The following is a 24,660-nucleotide window of genomic DNA, read 5'->3' as shown; positions in this document are numbered from 1 at the left end:
CCTATCACCTGTCTTAATACTCCTTTATTCTCTTCCCATTTTTCATGTTATAACAATTTTTTTTAAAAAATTATTAGCTCAAATAACTAAATAGTAAGAACAAATAATTTTTTTAATTTTTTTTAAAGATAGTTGTAGTTTTTTTAAAATAACTTTTATTGTTAACCGAAAAGTCATCAAATAATGACTAAAAAAATAGTATTTTGTATCACATCTATAATGTGAAATAATGCTCATATAATAAATTTTAAATAAATATTTAATTTTAAAAAATATATCTTTTTTAAAATTAATGCTTCTCATAAAATTGTAATTCATCATTTTATTTAGAATATTTGACAAAATATTACATGAAGCTAAAAGATTATATTCTTGTAAAAATTTATACGATGATTAGAAGTAGTTGTATTATGTGATATAAGAAAATTTATTTTAATTTGTTATTTTTAATTCATATTTTTATCTTTAGATAATGTAAAGATTCTTTGTTACACGTGAAATAAAAAAACTTATTCTAATCATATTAAGTTATATCATGAATAATAAGAATATTGACTTTTTCATAACAACAAAAATAAAAAAAATATTAAAACGTTGCATGTTAAATGTAATAATAAAAAATTATTTTATTTAAAAGTTTACAAGACTAAAACAAAAACAAAAATCTAGACAATTTTTTAAAAACAATATTTTTTATAGAATTAAAACCAAAATAAAAATAAAATAAAAACTAATTTTATAAAAGTATACTTTTTAGAAAGTAATTATTTATTTAAACTTTGTCACATTTGAAGCTAGCACTTTACATGACATATATAACATAAAACATTATTTGCTTATTTACCACTTGACAGTTCTTTATTAATGATAAAGACTATTATAAAAAATTGCAAACTAACTCTAACAAAATTTTTTTTATAAGAACTAATTATAAAAAAAAGTATATTCATTGAGACTATTTACTTATTTAAGCTAAAAATATTTTTGTACTTTTGCACAGAAAGTACTGTAAAAGAAAAGCAAAGCTAAGTTTGAAACTTAAAAAACTAGATTATCTTTGCTGGAAAACTAGAGGAAGCTGGTCTGGTAGCTTCAAGGGTGCATTTACTATGCATTTACAACGCAATACTATGCATTTACCCCAGTGTTGGTGTGTGTACAAACATGATTATTCATATTCCTCTGTGAGTTAATTTTAACATTTTGTAGCTTTAGTATTAATTTAATTTGATTACGGTAGGGAACCAAGTGCCAAAAGTAAGGCTAATATAACAGGTAAGATGTCCATGTTACCACTTATGCTTCAGATTTCAAATATTTATAAATGGATTATATATGTTCATTAAAAATATTACAAAATTGAATAAATTTTAAAGCTGATTACATTTAAAGAAATAAAAAAAAAAAAAAAGAATAAACAAAATCCGTCATTGTGGGGAGAATGATTTTATGGACCTTTAACATAGCTTTTCTGCAGTTCATAGACAAGAATTGTTGCAATGATTATTTCTCATTAGCCTTATAAGCTATGCGTTTCAGTTGGCCAACTTACGCCCTCATTGGCTATGCTCATTGTCCGTCAATAACACCCAACAATAAGCCAATGTTTACACGAAATAATGTAATATACTAAAAAGAGAGACAAGTCAGAGTATAAGAGCGCATCTTAACTTTAGCTCCATAAAACATAAAATAGCTATGTATAAACAAATAGTAAACACGAAACAGTAACAACTCTATGATATGCTAAATTCAGGGGGGAAAAAACCAAGTACATAGATTCCACTATAATGTTAGGCTGATCAACAGCATATGACTAATATATACAGATGGATCCATTGATGCTTTTACAAAAACACATTACAAAATATGGAGTAAAAGTGAAAAGAATGATAAAATCCTCAGACATGCACAAGCCTACCTACAGATATTTCTAATCTATCTACACATACTACTCCGGATTCGTTGGATTAGCACCATAAAATGACTTGTTACCAAGATGATGGTAAACCAGCAAGTAAATGTTGTTTCCTGATCTCCACAATCAAATCCAAGGAAAATGATGCATAGTCCTTACGTGTGACATGGTTAATCAGACTGAAATGCTGACAAGGCAAAAACCATCCAAGCAAATTTCTTCAGCAAGAAACAAGTGTGCGAAACTTCAGATGTGAAATCATTATTTACTTTCATTTTCGTTCCACATTTGCAACTGATGAGAGTTTCTCTTCCAGGTCTTCCAGCAAATCTTGGTATTCAGTAAATGCTGGGTGTGACTGTAATGCAAAGAAAACAGAAAAGAATATTATAGTTTGTTCATTTAATTCATGGTGCCATGATAATAACCTACATCAAGAAAACTAAAATAGATATACCTGCAATGTGGTGCTGTATGCTTTCCACAACCGAACATCATGACGGAATAAGTCAAAAAGAACCTGAAAAATCTCAAAAGAATACACTGGTCAACAAAGTGAACCCTTTCTAAAATGGCAAAAGATGCATAAGTGACAAAACCATGTAACAATATCTCCCTTGGACACATTTGACCATCTCTTCAAAATGAAAAAGAAAATGGAAAGTAAAGAAGTCAGAGAAATAACCCTTATCACAATCCCTACACCATCCTGCATCCTAAAATATGTGAAGGTGAACGTGAAGAAAATAATGTTAGATGGCATTCAACAGACAAAATTATGTATCTAAATTTCATTTTTCTGAACTAAATTTAATTCTATATTTTTACCTTTCCTAAATCAATGTGGACACCACATGTGCATATCTATTTGACAATTGTAGTTTATCCACTGTTATTATTACTAACCTTTGTAATAAAATCATTCAAAAAGGAAAGAAAATAAATAATTCCATAGGAAACAAATAGAACGGTATATATTTACAATAACAGACAAATCTTATCTCCCTATGTATGGCTGGCTAAATAGATCACACAACACTATTGAGCTAGATTAAAAATCAAATTTTCACTATTAATCAAAAGATTTCTTTTAATAACTTCCTATAAGATTCTTTTGGGTCTCTCTCTACTTTATTTTACTACATTAAAAGTCATATCATATACTCTCCTCAATAGTGTCTTCAAAAGTCCTTTCTACACGTGACCAAAATCATCTTAAGCCATTTTTAATCATCTTTTCCACTATGAGTGTTACTCAAACATTTTCAAGTATAAAATTATTTTTTATGTGACCACTCATTTACTTTAACATTATCATTTATGTCATTCTCACTTTTTTACTAATGTTGTTCTTTTAATGTTCAACATTAATTACCATATAGAATAGTTAGTCGTATTGCAATATGTTAGAACGGTATATATTTAAAAATTAAAAATTATTTTTATATGATTTTCTCTTAAAAGTATATAACAAAAATATGCATATCAGATTTCAGTCAGTGATACCCTCTTGGAAGATAGACCAAAGCAAATGTAGTGGTAGAATAATATTTTTTTAACTCAAAAGACATTTCATCATGACAGCTAGCAGTCTACAGCAATGCTACAGAGTGATGTTGATAGAAACCTGCCCAAATATAGTTGAAAAAACTGGGAATGAACACAGAAATTACAAAAAATGAAATACGAAAAATGGAAAATAATGGTAATTAGGCCGGCTCTTCAAAGGGTTACCTTCCTCCCAATCAATGAATTCTTGCCTACCTCTCTCCCCCCACTTCTCCTTACATCTATCTCCTTTCTTCTCTAACAGAAATTCACACTCACTTTCTCTCCCATGCTATGTGCAGGTAGTTAAAAAAACCCAATGCATATTCCCTGTCTCCGCACCTCTTTTGCTCAAATGGATCAATAATCCACGCTCTTTTTCTTTATTTCTCCTCCGACAGGCTCTAATAATGGAGGGTTTCTTTTAGTTAACTTAATGAGAAGAGAAACATGTCCATATGGTAGTTCTTATTAAGGGTTTTAAAAAATCCAATAAAAATTGAAATTTCCTCTTCTATTTACTTATTGTTGAAGTCCCACATCAATTATAAATATGGGTAAATAAGAGTTTATACAGATTAAAGTAATCCTCACCTTACAAGCTAGCTTTTTGAGAGTGACTTAGGCCCGAAGTCCCACATCAATTATAAATATGGGTAAATAAGAGTTTATACATATTAAAGTAATTCTCACCGTATGAGCTAGCTTTTTGAGAGTGACTTAGACCCAAAATTCTTAATATTGTATCAAAGCCTATCATAGATATGATATGGGGCCACCCTTGGTTGAAAAATAAAATCTGGCCCGACAAACTTTTCCTATGTAATTAACCTGGTCCTGTGGATTTCTCAATGATACTTACCTGATCCCGTGGCTTGTCTAGTGCTATAAAAATAAATAAATAGTCCAACAATTTTCATGCTCTAGATGTCCGATCTTAAATGTGAAAGGGTGTATTCAAGTCTTACATCGATTATAGGTATGACTAAATAAGAGCTTAAAAAAGTTAAAACAATTATCACCTTACAAGCTAGCTTTTGGAGTTAAGCTAAGCTTAAAGCCCAAATTCAACACCTATTAACTTCCGAAACAAGTCATAATGAGCTTCTCACACTACAATTATGTCTAAAGGGGGAGAAAGAGAAGAGCCATACTAACTTGGAGAACATACTTTACCACAATGTCACATGGCTTAAATATCTATGATTCATCGAACAAAACAACATAGAAAAAGAGGGAAAGGTAAAATATAGGAGTGCTTCGGGAGCTATGTGACAAAAAGGTACCAAGCAAAGCTCAAAGGAAAAATTTACCATACAACTATAAAACCTACAATGTCGAATGGAAATGAATGTTGAGCAATGAAAAAACAAGGAGAATAAAGTCAACATAACATAGACGAGAATGTTGTGTTAGGAATGTATGCATTGCAGAAAAAGTTGGGTTAGCAACTATTGTAGAAAAAATGGTAAAAACTAACATTAGCTGATTTGGACACGTGTAAAAATGACCTATACTTGCCCCAAAAGGGAAGTAGATTAAGGGCCTATTCGTTTTGGTTTCAAAATCAATTCCTTTCACTATACACATGTTCCAATGTAAAAATTGTGGTTGAGATTAATTTGAACAAAACCCAATTAGGTTCAATAGTTCTAACTAATTCTAAAAATTCTACTTAACTTTAAAACAAACGAGCCCCAAATGGAGGATAGCCCATTAGTCAAAGGAAAAAGGAGACAGAAAAACTATAAGTGAGAACATTAAAAAGGATTTAGAGGTCAATAGTTTGTTTATAGACATGATGTTTTTGGATTTCTCTGATCCTATTTTTTGTTGTTAGGAGTCTTGTTATGTCAGTACTCAGTAGTGTTATTGGGCTAGCTTTGTACATGCTGGACCAAGAATATTAGTATAAATAGGAGTAATAGGCAAGTGTTCTGTATCATCTCATATAATATTAAATCATTCATTCTCTCCTTTCCCTATAATTTCAGCACTGGTTTGATGAAATCCTGTCAGCATAATTTCAGATCACAGTCCTGCACACAAAGAAGCCAAACATACCTCAGAACGTCTTAAGAGAGTAGCCAGGACAACTATCCATTCCTTAAACTTGACAGAGCACATATGAGCCAGGAGAAAGTCAGCATCCAAACGGCTTTGTAATGTTCCCATTTGAAGCTGATAACACAAAATAGTGTTCAATAAGAAACAAAGCTAAAGAAAATATTGCATTATAGAAGTTGCCAAAATTGGCTCCTGCAATGAATGATCAGTGTTACCCCTTCAAAGATCTTAATCATGATTCATGGTTATTCTGATATAATGAGACTTTTTCCATAGGAAAAGAAACTATATCAAAGAGAGAAAAGAAGGAAAGTAAAAGACAGGAGGATAAGGAATCCTCGAATACCATTAGACCTTTTGGAGCGTAATTGATCAATGTTACTAAGTTATAGCAAAAAACCTACCTAATAAGCTCCTAACTAAACAATAAAATGGGTGCCAATATATGGGCCACAGAAAAAGTTCGTAGTATCACCAGAGGAAAGTAGGAAACAACCAAGGCTTGAGTAAATAAGACAAAAAGGAAAGCTACACAGTACACATATATCAAAGATTTTGTGTCAAATAACAACATATCTAGAAAGGTTGAAAAGAGAAAAAGCAATTACTCATAGAAATATGAAATGAAAATGTTAAAAACTTCAACCTTTTGGCTTATTAGTTCAAGCCCCGAAGCAAAATTCTCCAGCCGAGCACTTCCATATCTTTCACGTTGTAGATATTCCTGCAATTGGTTGTCATTGAACAATTTAAGGACTTAAAACTAAAAGAAAATTAACAAGTCAATCAGCAAAATCTTACCACTAAATCAAACTGAGTGCCTTTTACAAATGCAACAAGCTTGGAGAGCTCTTTCCCAGACATCAGGAAGCTAGCATGGTTTTCTAAAATATTCTTAACAGAGGTAACATGAGCACTTTGCTCCTTGAATGAGGTGCTGATCCAAAGATAATTACTTGTTAGTATGGTCAGCAACTTTGGTGCTAGAGCAACCAAAAAATACAATTCAATAAAGTTTCCATGAACCTTTTATCAAATGATTGCTTCCGGTCACTAGAACGAAAAAGAAAATAGCCTAAAAATCTAGGAGACATTTTATCTGAATCGGTTGATGCTTGGTCATATTCCCTACCAGATCTTAGCAGAAACCGCACCTGAGGACAGAGAAGAAAATAGTTAACACAACGGAAAATGCCATGATCTCTTGTACAAGATATATTACTTGACCAGCAACAATGAATAATCTGAAAGTGTTTCAAAACAATACCAGCTCCCCAGCAAGCTCATACAATGATTCATCAAGTGTTGCCTGCATAAGTTCAATAAGCACATTATTGATGTGACTTACGTTTATAAAGAAAATGAAAAACAAATGAATGAAGCAATCAACCCAAAACCTGTAATAACCGTAAAGCACAGTACTGACTGACAGCAGGACCTTCAAGTTTGGCAATCACCTGATATATTTCAGATAAAATTGATCATATAATGGCATATATTATAGATTATCACCACTAGTTTGAAATTTTGAATGCAGAAACTAGAGAAACCATTATATTTTGTTAAGAAAGCCTAAAGCATATACGACAATCAAACCAGAAAAAATGCGCTGTTCTCCACAAATTAAACACAACAAAATTTTGTCTAATTGGGAAGAAAACCTAAAACCAAGTGAACATTTGAATCATTACCCTTGTCAACAATTATGCAATGCAAAACTCAAATCATAAACCAATTCTACCAGAAAGAAGAAACCTTGGCATGAATATTAAACTTGCTAATTATGATTTAAAATTGAATCAAACATTTTCTATTTATGGGGAAGGACAGAAAATAAATTAAAGAAATATTAAAAAGCAAGAAACATCAGAATGATAACATTAACAACGATCCTACAGATAAAGGGATATATATTGAGAAAGGCAAGTGAGTCTTACAAGTATATAGCAAGCTGCAGTGCGATACCATCTGCGTTGAAAGCATTCTTCAAACAATCTATATAGAAACCCCCAAAAAATATTACACATCTAAAATATGCAGTGAATTAAGCATTATAAGTAGCACTAATGGGCCAAAAAGGAAACAAAATTCAGGAGACTTTGCAGTACAGAAACAGCATAACAACCATTTTCATAGTAAAAGGTAAAACTACTTATCATATATAAGATACAAATAGGAAAAATATTAAATTTTGTACAAGTTGAGAGCATTTCACATGCTAATCAAAGTTGAAATTAAAATGAAATGCATAAATGCTTGAAAGACATACTCTGTTGATCTTCCTGCGGCAGCAAACAAATCTGCCCAATGACGACCATCAGTTTTTCTTGCAACACTTACAACAACATCAAGGTACTCTGGAAAATTCCTGATCAGGTCACAGGTCTTCTCTAAAAGAGAGCTTTTAGCATGTTTAAAAACTGAGATCTGGTTCTTGTTGACATTTGGCCTGGAATAATTGGTGTGAAAAGTAAACAGTCAAGACAAAAAACCAATTGGAAACTAATTTTCACACCAAGAAATTTCTGCATTCATGCTCAAGCAAAGGAAAATGCCAAGAAACTACAGACAACTACCAAATTGCCTTTGTATCAAAGTAAAAGCATGTTTCAGAGTACAGGAATGACAGGATCATGAGATTAGGTCTTACTGATCTTATAAATGCAGGCCTCAACAGCTAACTTTCAAAGTGTTTGGGTTTATACTTTTTAGGCAACTCTTCAGTGTGAAAAGAAAACCAAAATACTGATCCAAGGATGAATTATACTATGTTCTCATCAAGGAAGTCAAAGGTGAATGACACAAGGCACCAGAGGCAGCAAGAAGAGCACAAAGGGACAGATCTGGAAGACCAGTATGGGAGGGCCCAAGGATAAACAAAATTTTACATATATAATTATATTATAATTATAATATTATATATTTTTATGAGTCGGGATCTATTAACACTACATGTTAAATTTTGTAAAATTTCATCTTTATGAAATTTTGCAAAATATAAACTTTATCAATTTACCAGTTTTCATAAAGTAAATCAAGTCTCCCAAAATTGTATAAGATTTAAAACGAATTGATACTTTATTCTGCCAGATTATTTTAAACATACAATATGCTATCTAAAATATAAATAGATATCTACTATTAGATTACACATATATGAATGTCTAAATTATCTAAAAAATGATATACATCAGGCATGATCATAAGGATAATATATGATTCAACAATTGGATTGATGAAATTTACTTTTTGGAATTAACTGTGAAATTATATACAGTAAGACACTTAGTGTTGATTGATCATATCCCATTTTTTATATATAATATTAACCTTCAGATATAAAACTTTAAGAAAAAATTGAGGGGGGTTCCATCCCCAACGACACTGATGAAAGGTGTGAACATTACGAAGAAAACTAAAAATAAAACATTAACATGTTAACTAATAAAGTATGATGTTAATTTGATAACAAGCTCTAACATTAAAATTCCTTAATTAAAAATTATGCAGGAGAGCCATAAAAATCATAATTCATAAAACAGGAAAAATCCTAGATTACATAGCACGTGCCATGAATACTGAATAAGAACAGAGCATACAAGAAGTAAACAGAAAACTACATAAGCAAAGCAAATAAAGAAGAAAAAAACACAGCTTTAGGAAACAAGATTAAATCTAAAAAACAAATGGGAAGTAAACTGCTGATATAGGTAAGAATAGAACAGTAATTAAAGAAACATTTAATGACAAAAAGTAATCGATGAGAGAAAAAAAGACAGATTCAAAACAAAGTGCCCTCACAGTATGAGTTCATTATAGAAGTAACACTCCCCTCTCTCACTTCACCTTAGTGCCTAAGGCATGTTTCTTGGTGCCTTTAACTACAATGTTTTTTACCCCTTTTTATAGCAGAAGTTCTCCCAATATTTTCTACAAATGCCCCAATTTTCATCCATATCGAAGAAGAGAATTCAGTTTCCCATGATACAAGTTAATTTTATAAGTGACCAAATTTTAAGAAGCCTACCAACACTTGCTTATATACTAAGTGCTGATCAAATTGTACAGCCAGAACTAGATATAATCCCCTTATAGTGTTTGGAAGGTTAGGTTGAAATTCACATATTTGACTGAAAATTTCAGACTGAAACTACTAACATTTCCAAATTAAAGTACCTGGATATATCTGCTTCAAATACTGTAAAAAGAAGCCACTCTAGACAATGTGAAAAATGAGGCTTCTCAGCTGATAGCTCTGCCAGCCTTAATGCTTCCTCAATTTTGTCCCTCTAGCAGACAAATAAATAAACAGGAAAGAATCAGACAGATATCCCTTTCCCCAATCTTGTCCCTCTATTGCAACTTTTTCTCCTTAGATATTTGTTATGTCAATGCACACAAATTTATAAATTTTCCATGCAAATTTACAACACTGAAGTTCATAAGATAGCCAGTAAAATACAAGTGACCCCATTCATTTTAATATAATACATCTCTGGCTCTGAGGTGCAGCATATATGATATCTATTGGACCATTTACAGCATGCATGCCATGATCTCCTTTTAAGAATTGAATGAAAAAGGCAACCAAAGACCAAAAAGTTCCAAAGATAAATTATGAATTAAGATTTCAGAAATTCTAACAATCTTCAATTTAACTCAACCTAATACCTGAAGAAGATGGCGGAGTAAGCAGTGTAGTATTGTTTGTGCTTGAGGAGATGGTTCAAAACAGGGAAATTCTGCACCTGCTGAAAATGACATTCTCTGGGAAACACCAACAACTACACCAGCATTTGGAAGAAGTCCCAGAGGGTATACTTCACGATCAAACTCCAGCTCCGGATCCAACTAAAAATTAATTATTGAGACCCAAATCAGTAAATCAACTGATTCCAGAACAAAAAAACAGCTGAATTCATTTGCCTCAAATATCATAAAGCATTGTTTTCTTTACAATGTCCATATATTTACAAGATGAATTGTACAATGACACAGCAATTGCTCAATAAAGGAAACAAAAAGAAAACAGAGAATAGGTTGAATGCCTTGCCTAGTGCTTCATTTAGGGAAAAACCAGAGTATCATATAGAATATGAAACCAATCAACAGCAAACACACACTAACTACATGGACCTAGTGTTGCATGTGTTTTATCAACAAAATATGCCTGAATGAATGACTTACAATATCAAATGCTAAAGAAAGAAAATTTAGAATTAATAAACTATGAAGTTATGCAATATCTCAATAAAGCCTACTAGATTATAAAAATCCTTTCCAGCTAATTTATATCCACACCTGCAAGAAATCTTCCTGCTTAAAAGAATTAGCACCTGGAGATGGATACCAAACCTGCAAAAATGAACTTTCCACGTAAAAAACTATCAAACAAGTAAAAAGGAAATACACTAGAGGGTGAATCAAGATTCATAAACCTAGTAAATTTTAGGGATGTACATACAGTGAATTAGAAAGATCTTAACAGTTAATTACCTGCATGCCTCGATGACCATAATCTAACCATGAAACTTCCTCAATCAAATTTGTTTTATCCTCAGATTGGCCACAGGTGACCCAAAATAGTTCGACTGAATCAGTAAGATTTCTCTCCCGTCCATCATCCAAATCAAGAAGTGAAAGCTCCCCATTTGCCCTCAATATCAAACATCTAGAACAAATCACTTTCATGAGGAATGTCATATGAAAGTATACCCCCCCCTCCCCATTGCTTCCATCCAAGTATTCTAGTAACATTTATCATGACACAAAAACTGTAAGGAAGTCAATTTTCTTCAAGATGAATTATTAATAGGGGGTGGAAAAGCACTATTAGCTTTGAGAACAACAACAAAAACAACCAAGTTTAGGGGCATATCAATCCTAATTTCCACTTTAAGCTTGGAACTCAGATCTAGTTTAGACAATCATATATAAGTTTAATTGGTATGAGTATGACAACAATTACATGGGATACTTAGTAGTAATGCATTCTGATTCACTGATAGTGACATTTTACCTGCAAATATTTCAATCATAGAACTATCAAAAGAAATTGGAAGCAAATAATGCTGTCCCCAAGGATTTTACCTTGCTGGCTCTCTTGTTAATGAATCTGATGAAACTGAAGTGTAATTGTTTGAAATAGATTCTCTTGGAAGTTGATCAGGAATGAATCGCATTGCTGCAGGATGGCTCTTGGCAGTCATTATTGAGAGTTCTCGTACTGCAGAAAGCTGTTTGTCATGTTATCACTAAAAAATGTATAACAAAGCAGGCTTTATTGAATAATTTTTTAAAAAAAGGAGCATATCAAGTAATATTACTAATTAAGACTATTTGAAAGTATGCATTTACCTGTAAATCTGGATTTCCTGAAGGACTTAATTCACCAAATAATTTCACATGGAATATGTGGACATCAAATGGTCTATATGTAACCAGCATATAATCTTGGTACACATCCATCACCATCGGTTTAGCAAGCAATGATTTTCGACAGAGCAATGAGCTCTGATCAAGGTGATACCTTGGGTAAAAGAGCAATTCATACCTGCAATAGATAAGGAGACCAAAGAGACCATTGGATGTCGAACAAAATGGTGTTGCATACTGCTACAGTAAATGTTACAGGAAGTCAGCAACTATAATTGTAATGAGACCTTTTTTTTTTTTTCCGGAATTTTTCAGGAGGCTGAAGCTTGGAAATGTATAGGAGAATAGGACAACACTTGGCTCACTAAGCTACTTCACAAGATTTTGAAATCTAAAAAAATGTTGGATGAGTGAAGGAGGGGAACTTTAGTTCCTAAATATCAAAACGAGAGATATTCAAAGTTGTGCAAACTACCAAGGATTTACAAGTCACACTCTAAAATAATGCCAGAAGGACTAAGAATTTGAGACCACTAAGAATTAGTTTAGTTTTATGCCAAGAAATCCTACAACCGAAGTTATTTGTCTTCTGCAAAGGTTAATGGAAAAGTACCAAAGCAAAAGAGTTTTACAAATGTTTTTCATTGATTTGGAAAAAGCATACCATTAAGTGTCAAGCTGTTAGAACCGAAGTACAAAAACAAGTGTTAGATTTTGTACATAGGACCTAAGACCTAGGATATGGCAAGTTTACTCTAGAAGAAAGAGACCGACTATTAGCACTAAAAGGACGGTTAGTTAGTTAGTATGACAGCTGTAATGATTAGTGGATATAAATAACTGTAAAACAAGTTGTTAGAGGCATTATTTTTCTTCCTTGATTTGCTAGAAAACGGAAACTCTATCTCTGTGAAGAGCACATCACTCTTGGGCTACGATATATGTGTAACTGATTCTTCTCTTTGATAGTTCAATAAAAGAATTCAATATTTTTCTTCCAAATTTCCTCTCTCAGGTCTTTTCACAAGCTGTAAGGATCCCTTTACAAGGTATGGGACTTGAGTCCCACATTGGAAATATGGGATTCTAATGTGGGTTTTATAAAGCTTTGGGCTCTTCAACTACAATAGCTAGCTTTTGGTGTGGTTCTTCCAAGGTTCTTATCATAAGCAAAGTGCTCTAGAAAGATTTAGAAAAGAAAGGTGTTTATGTAGCGTACATTAAAACTATACAAGATATGTATAATAGGATAACAACAAATGTGAGAGCCTAGAGACAATGATCAAAGACTTTTCTTACAGGGATAAGTTTACACTATGGTTCAACCTAGAGTCGTTACTTATTTGAGAGCCTAGAGACATGACCAAAGACTTTTCTTACAAGGACAGGCTTACACTAAGGTTCAACCTTGAGTCTTTACTTATTTAATCTGGTCTTGGAAGTGCTTATCAAGGACATGCAAACAATTATCCCTAAATGTTGCTACTTGCAAATGATATATTTCTAATTGAAAATTTAAGGAAAGAGATTAATTCTATATATATATAATTTGTATAATAAGAAACAACAAAAATGATTTCAAGGTAAAAATTAGAGACAATGACATACTTTAGGAGTTTAGGTTTTTAAGTTTAAGTATATTAAATCAATTCTACAAAGTAATGCAAAAATTAATAAAAAAAGTTACACACAAGATATAAGATATGTGATTAAAGGGAAGAAAAACATTCAAAGTTGTTTGTAACCGCGAAATATCTATCACGCTCAAAGAGAAGTTTTATTGATTTTAAGACAACTAATTATCCTCCATGGTAGTGAATATTGGATTTTAAAAGAACAATAGAAAAATTAAAAGTAGCAAAAATAAGAATTTAAGATGGATTTATAATCACAATAGGAAAAATAGAATCAAAATATGTTTATATACGAGAACATAATATTGTACCCCTATCAAAGAAAAAACTTAGCAGCCTTTAGAGTTATGCCTCTCTATGCATGTACATTGTTAAACACCACTTGATTATGAAAGACATTTAAACACAATTTGTAAGCATCAATAGCATGCAACATGTAAGTAAATAAAAGTGTCTCACATGTTGGATGAATTAATATAGTTGCAGACAACGACAATCTTCCCCAGCCATAACAAACCTTTACACTGAATCTTTTGCTCCTGAGTAACATCTCCAAATACTCTCCATCTTTTCAATCGTATATCATACAATATCAAACCATGAAGTCCAGCAACAGCCAAGTACATCCCATCCTGGCTAGCTGCAACATGTTGAACAGGCCAGTTTTGGGAGATATAAGAAACCTGCACAAACTTTTAAATTTTAGAAGGGATATTCATTCAATGAAGATCACATGTTCACAGCTTGACATTCAAACACGTAACTGGAAGCTTAAGATGTAGCATTTTAAGTTCATCAGTCTCTTCTGACTGCACAATGAGTAACCGATCTTCCCCATAAATCACTTGCCGAATGTATGTAGTGCCTGAAACACCTCTGCTAAGACAGCATTTTCCAAATGAGAATGATAGAATTCTCTCTGACGATCCTGCCTCAATTGTATAAAGTCTATATCCATATTCATCCCACTGCATCAGCGAGGTACCACCCATCAATGGTTCATACTTACAATCATAGTTTGGCTTAGCAATTGGAGAAGACACGGAACTTAAACCGATTTGTCGAACTGTTGACATCAAGCGACATCCAGAAACAGACCAAACTGTAAGCCCCCTTAACTTCCATCCGACTGCAAAAGCAGAATTATCAGGTGTCCAAGCAATGCAACTAACAGGGCCAGTGTCATCCATTGAATATCTGCAAAATAATCATATTAATAATATTTCAAGACATCAAACCAAAGTCCTGTTAGAGTATACAGCTAGTTTGCTCTTAGTAAAATGGTTAAACTGTTACAAGTATACAGTTAGTAGTTGTTAGTCTGACAGCTTAGCTGTCAGAGTTCTGTTATTTCTATAACAGAATCAGTTTTTTGTTAATCTCTGTTTTGAAACAGAATAGTAGATAGGCCTCACTGTATACAAGACACATTGCTGTATTACATGCATTCACTAGACAGTATGAGAAATTTAATTTTATTACAAAGAACAGTTCTGGTAACTTAGATAATGTTGATCTTAGCAATTAGGTTAACAATTGACTGTGATGATTCATTTCTAAACATAAAAAAATAAGTATTAAGAAACCTAAGCCTAACTCACTCCCAAAAGTTAGCTCATAAAAAAAGAACTATCATAACCTTTAAATGGAATATTTTGGCTCTGTTCTTAGTTAATGTGAGACATCTTAACACATAACCCTTACGCTCAGGACTGGACATCTGGTGCGTAAAATTTGCAAGACTAAACATCTACATGAGTAGTCCAATAGGATTAGACATTTATGGACAGCCACGAGTAGTCCAACAAGATTAGACATTTGTGGGTAACCCAACATTCAAACTGAATAGTCTCTAATACCATGTTAAGAAACTTGGGTCTAACTCACTCTCAAAAACTAACTCATAGGAGTAAGACTACCCTAACCCTTCTAAGGAATATTATGGCTCTATTCCTAACTAATATGGGACATCTTAACATTAAGCAATTGAGATAGCATTAACATTGAGGAATACATGACAAACATTTAACTGAGTATTTATGCACACTCTTCTTGAGAACTAGAGCATCAAGCTTGGGGAAGTAAATCACAAAGGTGTTCATTTGATACTGATTCATTGTATGCATAATGAACAAAACTTACCCCCAGTCATACAAAGAGACCGCACGCATAAGTGATGCTGATTCAGCCAAATCATACAACTCCACTATTCCTCTTCTAGTACCAACAGCAAGAATTTGCTGCTCTAGAGCTACTGAAGCACATACAGCATCATCACAGGCCAACCTCTTTTCTGCTTTGATACAGTCAACTTGCTTTAAGCCCTTCTTACTCATGGAACATGAGACAAGTTGCCCGTCAGAATACAAGACAAATAGCAACCTCAATGGAAGGCAAAGTTCCAGCTGGTTGATGGCAGATTTTCTAGGAAGAATGTGATTGGACATAAGAACCCTTGGGTGACTTTTAGGAGAAAGACCATTGCCAACAGTTAGTGGTATTTCAGAGTCATCAAAGCTAGCAGGAGGATGTGGATCAAATTGAAAAGCCCCATAGAACTGCTCAGATGATCAATAAATGATAGCAATATTGTTAAACAACAAACAAACAAAAAAAATTGCTGTATACTCAGCTGAACACTGTCAGTACACCAATGACCATAGAATTTAAGTTTAATTAGGATAAAGTGTCCAAAATTGTTGAGTTATGTTTAAATTACCTCTCCCTTCCACGACATACTGTATAAAGTTCCATCAGAAAGTCCAAGCAGCATATGTTTGTTATCACTAACAATATTGCTCCTGGTAAAACAGTTGTATAAAGAGAAGTATCAAGATCACACTGCAAATGGCTTCAAATTCAGACTGATATAAAGAGTGAAGCACAAAAATTGACACTTTTCCAAAAGCGCTGAGGAATTACAGTGCAACAAATTCAACAATATACCATACGGCTTTAGAATTTAGATAAGGACAGTGGGTAAAATAAATCATGCAGACAATCAGTTGCCACAATAACTAGTGACCATAATATGACAGAGACCAAAAGTTACTTTGTAAAGCATTGGCAGTTTGGCAACATAATCAAAGATTCAAATGGATACGGACCTTTCTGGAAAACATATTCTTCACAGCTAATACAATATTTTTTTTTCTACTTTTGCTATACAAAATATTTAACTTTTCTACTACTCTCTGCATTTCCTACTTATCAGTAACATGGAAGTAAGTAGCATGGTACACTCAATTTCAATGATAACAAAGAAATAAAATATCTTTTCCTGCTTCATAAAATGGAAAATATATCTTTTTTAAGCCACATTTACAAATACAAAACCACATTCCACTACAATGATTCCAATTCATATTCCATAATCCATAACAGTAGTAGTTTATCAAATAAAAATGAGCAGGAAACCTACACTGACAAATCCTTTACTCCAAAAGGAACTTGCTCTGTAAGCAGAAGAGAAATAGTAGCTACACACAAAGCAGAGGGTTGTTTCCCACCAGTGTGTATTCTTTTATCTGAGAGCTGGACCTTGAAAATATGAAGAAAGAATGAAGATGTCTGCAAATGGAAAATATAGATGTATGAGGAACATAATATAAATACAGGAGCAGATTTATACTTAAAACATAATATATTAATATTAAGGAATGAGTTACTAGTGGTGTGAACAAAATAAAGAAATGAGATCAATTACAAGATAGAATATCTTCTAACAAAGATATCATAGGCATATGTACACGGTTCCCTGCACCATTAGTTAGTTGCTGCTGCATATTAGCTATGACTTCATAATGGACAGTTAGTTGGAATTTAGTTATATCAATTAATTATGCTTCTCTTATCATACAGAGTTGTATCATTACTTTGTGTCATTTATTCATGCAATCAATACAATGACGTGATATTTCTATGGAACTCCTCTCCTCTATTTTGAGCTCCATGATGTCTGGCCAAATCAAGTTGGTGCCACTTGCATCTTGTATCCAAGTTCTGATATGGTATTAGAGCTATCTGATGAAGAGAGTTTTGATTTAACTGCAGAAGATGATGAGAGAAGGTATCCACAGCCGAAGACCCAAGCTCTGGAGGAAGAAAAACTCCCTAAAGAAGAAGGGGGAAAGAAACACAAGATCTGAACAAGTTGGACCTGGTGTTTGGAGCCATCACCAAAGATGAAGACAAGACCTTTCCAGCAGAAAGATGAATGATATTGACTGCAGAAGAAGAAGGAAAAATGGAGAAGTTGGGGCCTGTTGCACTCCAAACACCATCTTTGGGATCATTGATTAGAACAGAATTGAAGTAGTGAAGAAAACAAAGGAGGCAGATATGTTTGCACAAGATCATGGTGAACAGTGTTAGCATCTATTAGAATCTTGTAAATATAGTAACTATATATTTTGTAATTATTTACTTTTCTCTATAAATTGGAATAACTCTGCTGTGCCCTAAACACACAGATTCAATATTTTCTCTCTTAACATGATATTTAGAGCCTAGAGAGGCAACCCTGATTCTTTTTTTTTTTCTCCGGTGGACCCACTATTCACCGGTGCCTTTTTTTTTCCGGCGCCGCCGCCACTGTTCCACCACCACTGCCGTCGCTGCCGCCGCCGTCCGACCTCCAATCACTACAGAAACCCCGCCGTCGTGATCGCCCTTGTCAAATCGGCCGAACCCCGCTGACCGCGCCTTCATCGAAACCCTCACGTGCCCCTACACACTGCCTTCTCCTCAAGCGGTTTTCTCCCGCGCCACCTTTTCTCTCTGCACGTGACAGCACATCCGACGTCCTTTCTTGACGCCGTCGACTAGGGTTTGCTCGCCCCTCTCTCCTCTACTTGTGTCCAGTCTCGGTTTGCTGTTTGAACATTTACTCTCTCTTGTTTTGCCCTTTTTCGCTGCTGTTTGGGCATTTTCTCTCTCTTCTCGCTGACCAATGGCTGCCTCTATCACTCCAAAAGCAGATACCCAGATTTTTACCAACCATGTCACTGCTCCTCTTTCTTTTGAGCAATTGGACGGTAAGCACTACTCCTCCTGAGCTTCTCACATTGAACTTTGGCTTGTTAGACAGGGTTATGAGACACATCTCACCCAAACAGCAGATGATGTCCCGGAGGCCGACCGTCCTCTGTGGAAAAAGGTTGACGCTCAACTGTGTTGTATCATCCGAGCCACCATTCACCCATCTCTTCATGATGTCTTTCGCACTCACAAAACGTGCAAGGTTGTTTGGACACAAGCTCAACAACTCTTTACCAACAATTCTCGGCGACTCTACCAAGTTTGTGAAGACCTCATGACTGTCCTTAGTAACCATCAAATTAAGGATTCTATGTCGACCTATCTTGGCTCGGTATCAAGCCTTCTTTATGAGTTCAACAAATTGCTTCCTCTTGCTGCCACTCCAGATGCAGAACTTGACAATTGCAAGAAATTTTTCATGTCCTTGGCTTTATACGGTCTGCCCCCAGAATATTCTCATGTTCGTGATCAGATCCTGGGGAGCCTCACAGAAGCTACTATGGATAGTACCTGGGGAGCCTTTGCTTCCCATTTCTATTGACTCTTCGGCTTTGGTTTTTTGCAACACCAACCGACCTCCACAGCGCAAGGGCGGCAAAGGACATCCCTGATGTGATCATTGCCACTGCCCGGAACACACAATTGATAAGTGCTGGACTTTACATGGTTGACCTCCTCGCACTGTCCAGGTGGCCCAAAGTTCTATATCTCTTTCATCCACTTCTGCTCCGTCATTGGCTCCGTATCCACATCCATCACCTTCCTATGACGATTTCCTAAAATGGTATGACGATCATTAGGCCTCCGATTCTACTGCTGCTGTTGCACACACTGGTAATTCTTTCGTTGGTCTTTCTCACTCTTCAGGCCCTTGGGTCCTTGACTCTGGGGCCACCGATCACATCACTGGTAATAAATCCCTTTTTTCTTCTCTTTCTACTTCTGGTTATTTACCTTCTATCACCATGGCAAAAGGGTCTCAAACTCAATCCCAAGGTGTTAGTATTGTTCATCCTCTTCCTTCTCTTTCTACTAACAATGTCCTTTATGTTCCCGAGGCACCCTTTAATTTATTGTCCATTAGTCAACTTACTAGGTCTCTTGATTGTGTCATATCTTTTACCAAAAATTTTGTTTCCCTACAGCAACGAATTACGGGGAGGACGATTGGCTCCGGATGTGAGTCTCATGGCCTCTATCAGCTCAACAAGCCCTCTCTTGTTGGTTCAGCAGCAGCGTCTCCACTTCTGATTCATGCTCAATTAGGACATCCAAGTCTTGATAAGTTGAAGCAGCTATACCCTAGTCTTTCTAAGTCAGAGTCTTTGTCTTGTGAGTCATGTCAATTAGACAAACATGTTCGTCATTCTTTTTCTAGTCGCATTATAAGTCGGGCTTCGTCCCCTTTTGCTTTAGTTCATTCAGACGTTTGGAGTCCAAGTCGTATTTCCTCTACATTAAAATCTAGGTATTTTATCACTTTTATAGATGATTTTTCCCGTTGTACTTGGTTATACTTAATGAAAGAACGTTCTGAATTTTTTTCAATTTTTCGGTCTTTTTTTCATGAAATAAAAAATTAATTTGGTATCCCTATTCGTACTTTACAAAGTGATAATGCACGTGAATATTTGTCTACTCAGTTTCAGACCTTTATGGCATCGCATGGTGTGTTACATCAAACATCTTGTCTTCATACCCCCCAACAGAATGGAGTTGCAGAACGCAAAAATAGGCATCTACTTGAGACCATCTGAACTCTTCTTCTCCACTCTCATGTTTCTCATCAGTTTTGGGGTGATGCGGTACTTACTACATGTTATCTCATTAACCGCATGCCTTTCTCTATTTTACAAGGTAAAATCCCTCATCAAGTTCTATACTCCCACCACTCTCTTCATCCTTTACCCCCTCGTGTCCTTGGTTCTACATGTTTTGCTCATATTCTTGGTCTCAGCATTAACAAGCTCTCTCCTCGGTCTCATAAGTGTGTTTTTCTCGGGTATCCACGATCTCAAAAAGGATACAAGTGTTATTCTCCTACTTTTCGCAGGTATTTCATTTCTACTGATGTTACCTTTTTCGAGTCCATTCCATTCTTTGAACTTAGAACATCTACACTCGAGTCTTCCCCATCCACGACTGCCCTTAGTTCAATCATTTTATGTCCTCCAAAGGCGTCTCCATCCCCTCCACACCCATCTCCTCCACCTTTACAGGTATATCAGCGTCGTACTCGTCCAGTATTAGAGCCACCGAGCATTGACAATACCATGGACTCACCTTTGGAGCCACTCTTTCGCCTCATCTTCCAGTCCTGTCCTCTGAATCTGACATTCCCATTGTCATTCGAAAAGGTATACATTCTACTTGCAATCCTTCTCCTTATTATATTTCTTTAAGTTATCATCGTCTTTCTCCCTATTATTTTTGCCTTTCTTCCTTGTCCTCTGTTTCTATTCCTAAGAGTGCAGGCGATGCATTTTTTCATCCCGGGTGGAAACAAGCTATACTGGACGAGATGTGTGCATTACAGAACAGTGGGACTTGGGACCTCGTTCCTCTACCACCAGGGAAGTCAATTGTTGGCTGTCGGTGGGTGTACACAATCAAGGTTGGTCCAGATGGCAAGGTTGACCAGCTTAAGGCCCGTCTCGTCGCCAAAGGCAATACTCAAATATTCGAGTTGGATTATAGCGACACCTTCTCTTCCGTGGCCAAATTGTCCTCTGTGCGACTATTCCTGTCCATTGCTGCCATACATCATTGGCCTCACTATCAGTTGGATATTAAGAATGCTTTCTTACATGGTGATTTGCTCGAGGAAGTCTACATGGAGCAACCGCCTTGCTTTGTTGCTCAGGGAGAGTCCTCTGGTCTTGTTTGTCGATTGCAAAAATCTTTATATGGCCTCAAGCAGTCATCCAGAGCATGGTTCAGCAGATTCACTACTGTGATTCAACAGTTTAGCATGACTCAAAGTGAGGCTGACCATTCTGTCTTCTATCGTCACTCTCCTACCGATTGCATCTACTTGGTCGTTTATGTTGATGACATTGTCATCACAGGTAGTGACAATCAGGGCATTGTACAGGTGAAGCAACATCTCTTCAAACATTTTCAAACAAAGGATCTTGGCAAACTCAAATATTTTTTGGGAATAGAAGTAGCACAGTCCAAAAATAAGATCATCATTTCCCAAAGGAAGTATGCAATAGATATTTTGGAAGAAACAGCAATGTTAACTTCCAAGCCAGTCGACACTCCCATGGATCCCAATGTCAAGCTCCTGCAAAATCAAGGGGAGCCTTTTCTAGATCTTGAAAGGTACAGACGATTAGTAGGAAAGCTGAACTACCTCACTGTTACCTGTACAGATATCTCATTTGTAGTGAGTGTAGTAAGTCAATTCCTCAACTCTCCATGTAAGGAACATTGGAATGCAGTGATTCGCATTATTCAATACATCAAAGGAGCTCCAGAAAAGGGTCTTTTGTATGAAGACAAAGGACACATTCGAGTTGTGGGATATTCTGATACAGATTAGGCAGGATCTCCCGTAGATAGAAGGTCCACCTCTGGATTCTGTATATTTGTCAAAAATAACCTTGTCTCTTGGAAAAGTAAGAAGCAGAATGTTGTAGCCCGGTCGAGTGCGGAAGCGGAGTATCGAGCTATGGCTATAGCGAGTCAGGAGCTTATATGGCTCAAACAGTTGCTTCAAGAATTAAAGTTCAAAGAGGTCACACATATGTCACTTATATGTGATAATCAAGCCGTTATGCATATTGCCTCAAATCCAGTATTTCATGAGAGGACAAACCACATTGAAGTTGATTGTCACTTTGTCAGAAAGAAAGTCATGTTCGGAGAAATATCTACTAGTTTTGTCAATTCCCATGACCAACTAGCAGACATCTTTACTAAGTCACTAAGGGGTCCTCAGATTAACTACATATGTAACAAGCTTGATGCATATGACCTATATGCTCCAGCTTGAGGGGGAGTGTTAGAATCTTGTAAATGTAGTAACTGAATATTTTGTAATTATTTACTCTTTTCTATAAATTTGAATAACTCCGCTGTACCCTAAACACATGGATTTAATATTTTCTCTCTCAACAAACAGGATATAGATTTTGTGAAGGTACGGTCAATGGAGAACAAACCATTCAAGAACCTTGCCAAATGTGCAAGTCACAGGAAAATAAAGATGAGCATAGTAGACAGAAAAAAAAAACTGCAAGGTCAAAGCATCCCCTCTGCCACTGCTAGTGTCATCAATGATGCCACCAAAAGTTCCTAGAGTCAAATTGATGGAGAAGTTAGCCACTAATCACTGAAAAACCTAATGATTCAAACCTCCATGTCCTCTAAGAATCAGGTTGCTCTGAATCCCACCAACACCGTCTTGATGCTCACATTCAGAGTGGCTTGAAGCCATGGCCCTTCAGGGATGTGGCTGGTCCCAATAAGCGTGTAGGAGAAGTTAATTTGGTCTGGTTCTGCTCCCTATAAATAAATGTAAAACACTTATCCCATCACATATTATTCCTTTTAAATATCAAGGGCATTCCTCTATGGAAGCCATCTCTATTTTGAGCTCTACCATGTTTGGCCTCCAAGTTAGGGTCACATGCCTAACTCCACCAAGTTCTTATGTGGTATCAGAGCTTTGGTTCTGATATCTTCAAATAATAAGAGATGAAACTTAATGAATTAAAATCATGGCTAAGCTATACAATATTCAAGCAACAACTTGCAACTGTCCTAAATTTGCATGCAACAAGCTGATCTGGATCCAAAAAACACCTAATATTATTAAATGGGTTAAAGTGCATCTTTCTTTTCACAACATAGCTGACTGCCAATCAGAAAATTTGAATGCAAACTTGCTGACATGAGTGAGTTTCATTTCATTTGCATGCAGCTTCCAAAGATTATACCCCATAGTCCATCTCAACACAAAATGCAGGTAATCAGACATGCACACAAGTTACCTGCTAATTAAAAGTGTAATCAAACAGTTTACCAAGCAATATGCAAATTAGAGCTGAAATGCCCAAAAATTGGCTACTCATATTGCATAGCATAAATCCGATCATAAGTCAACACATTAGCAAACTTACAAGAATGGCTATTAATTTGGCATCAGGGCTCCACACGGCCTGCAAGTTTTCTCCTTCCCTCCGCAATGAATCCGAATCTCTCTTGTATTTTCCCAATCTCACTCTATGCTGAACCAACAGAAAATCCAGCACACTGTTAAGCCAAACTTCATCTTTTACCTCACCACAATTCCCTATACCCGCAATACAGTAATTCACCCCAATGAAACCCACTCCAACTATTTCCCCAAAATTTAAAATAAATAAATAAATAATAATAAATTATACACTGGTTCAAAGTTCAAACATCAACTCCAAATTCCCACATTATAGAAACACAATTCCATCAAAACCCAATTCATTTTTTTTCCAATAACAAAAATATCATACATGAATTCCAACTAACAATTCAATACAGTTACAAATTCCCAGTAAACTCACCTCAATGAAAACCCTGTTCATAACCAAAAACCAAAAACCACACACAAATTCAAACACCCACATTGCAGAAACTCACCTCCATGAAAACCCATTTCAATTTCCTCCCAAGAAAACAAAAATTTACACAGAATACAAACACAATCGGTAAAACACATGTTATGCACGGATCCATGTACCTGGGAAGAACTCCAAAGTTCAAAGTGAGTGGGGGAGACAACAAGCAATAATCGATTGATAACTTTAAGGTACACAATCTTCTGTGAAGAGGGACACAATCCTTGCTCAAGAGGGATGACCTGAGGCCACCCATATGCCATATACATCTCTTCTTCTTCCTCTTTTGTTCAGATTTGCTTCAAAATATTCAAATCTATCACAGATCTAGAATCTGCAGAGAAATATAAGGGACTGCAAAACCGAGATCACAAGCATTTCTGGAGGATGCAAATGTTTCAGCTTTGATCCGCGATTTGATTTGGGATTGGGATGAACCAAGTTCAACTACAAGGCCAACCCAACAACACACTGA

General features: G+C 35.2%; 1 protein-coding gene across 4 annotated transcripts; it reads right to left on the bottom strand.

The window, feature by feature from the left end:
* Nucleotides 1–1,658: 1,658 nt before the first annotated feature.
* On the bottom strand, nt 1,659–24,658 carry LOC113861498 (RAB6A-GEF complex partner protein 1-like). 4 transcript variants are annotated; one of them, XM_027494345.1, is made up of 23 exons: nt 24,308–24,658; nt 23,712–23,819; nt 16,964–17,112; nt 16,262–16,343; nt 15,685–16,100; nt 14,307–14,739; nt 14,002–14,225; nt 11,891–12,086; nt 11,624–11,769; nt 11,030–11,204; nt 10,835–10,888; nt 10,205–10,384; nt 9,710–9,822; nt 7,803–7,982; nt 7,471–7,528; nt 6,931–6,990; nt 6,801–6,842; nt 6,560–6,687; nt 6,335–6,470; nt 6,180–6,257; nt 5,531–5,647; nt 2,376–2,438; nt 1,659–2,276 (listed from the first exon to the last, which is right to left on the bottom strand). In XM_027494345.1, exons 1-23 carry the CDS (start codon nt 24,452–24,454, stop codon nt 2,190–2,192), a joined length of 3,372 nt encoding a protein of 1,123 aa, XP_027350146.1. In that variant the 5' UTR covers nt 24,455–24,658; the 3' UTR covers nt 1,659–2,189. The 4 variants fall into 4 exon arrangements, with proteins under 4 accessions (XP_027350146.1, XP_027350149.1, XP_027350148.1 ...); XM_027494347.1 differs by having other exon boundaries at nt 1,747–2,276; nt 16,964–16,995; nt 24,308–24,647; XM_027494348.1 differs by lacking the exons at nt 23,712–23,819; nt 24,308–24,658 and adding an exon at nt 22,945–23,063 and having other exon boundaries at nt 1,719–2,276.
* Between the last annotated feature and the right edge of the window lie 2 nt (nt 24,659–24,660).

This window comes from Abrus precatorius, unplaced genomic scaffold (assembly GCF_003935025.1).
Source record: "Abrus precatorius isolate BTA unplaced genomic scaffold, Abrus_2018 Scaffold3, whole genome shotgun sequence".
Taxonomy (NCBI): Eukaryota; Viridiplantae; Streptophyta; class Magnoliopsida; order Fabales; family Fabaceae; genus Abrus; species Abrus precatorius.
This window is presented reverse-complemented; position numbering and strand designations above follow the sequence as displayed.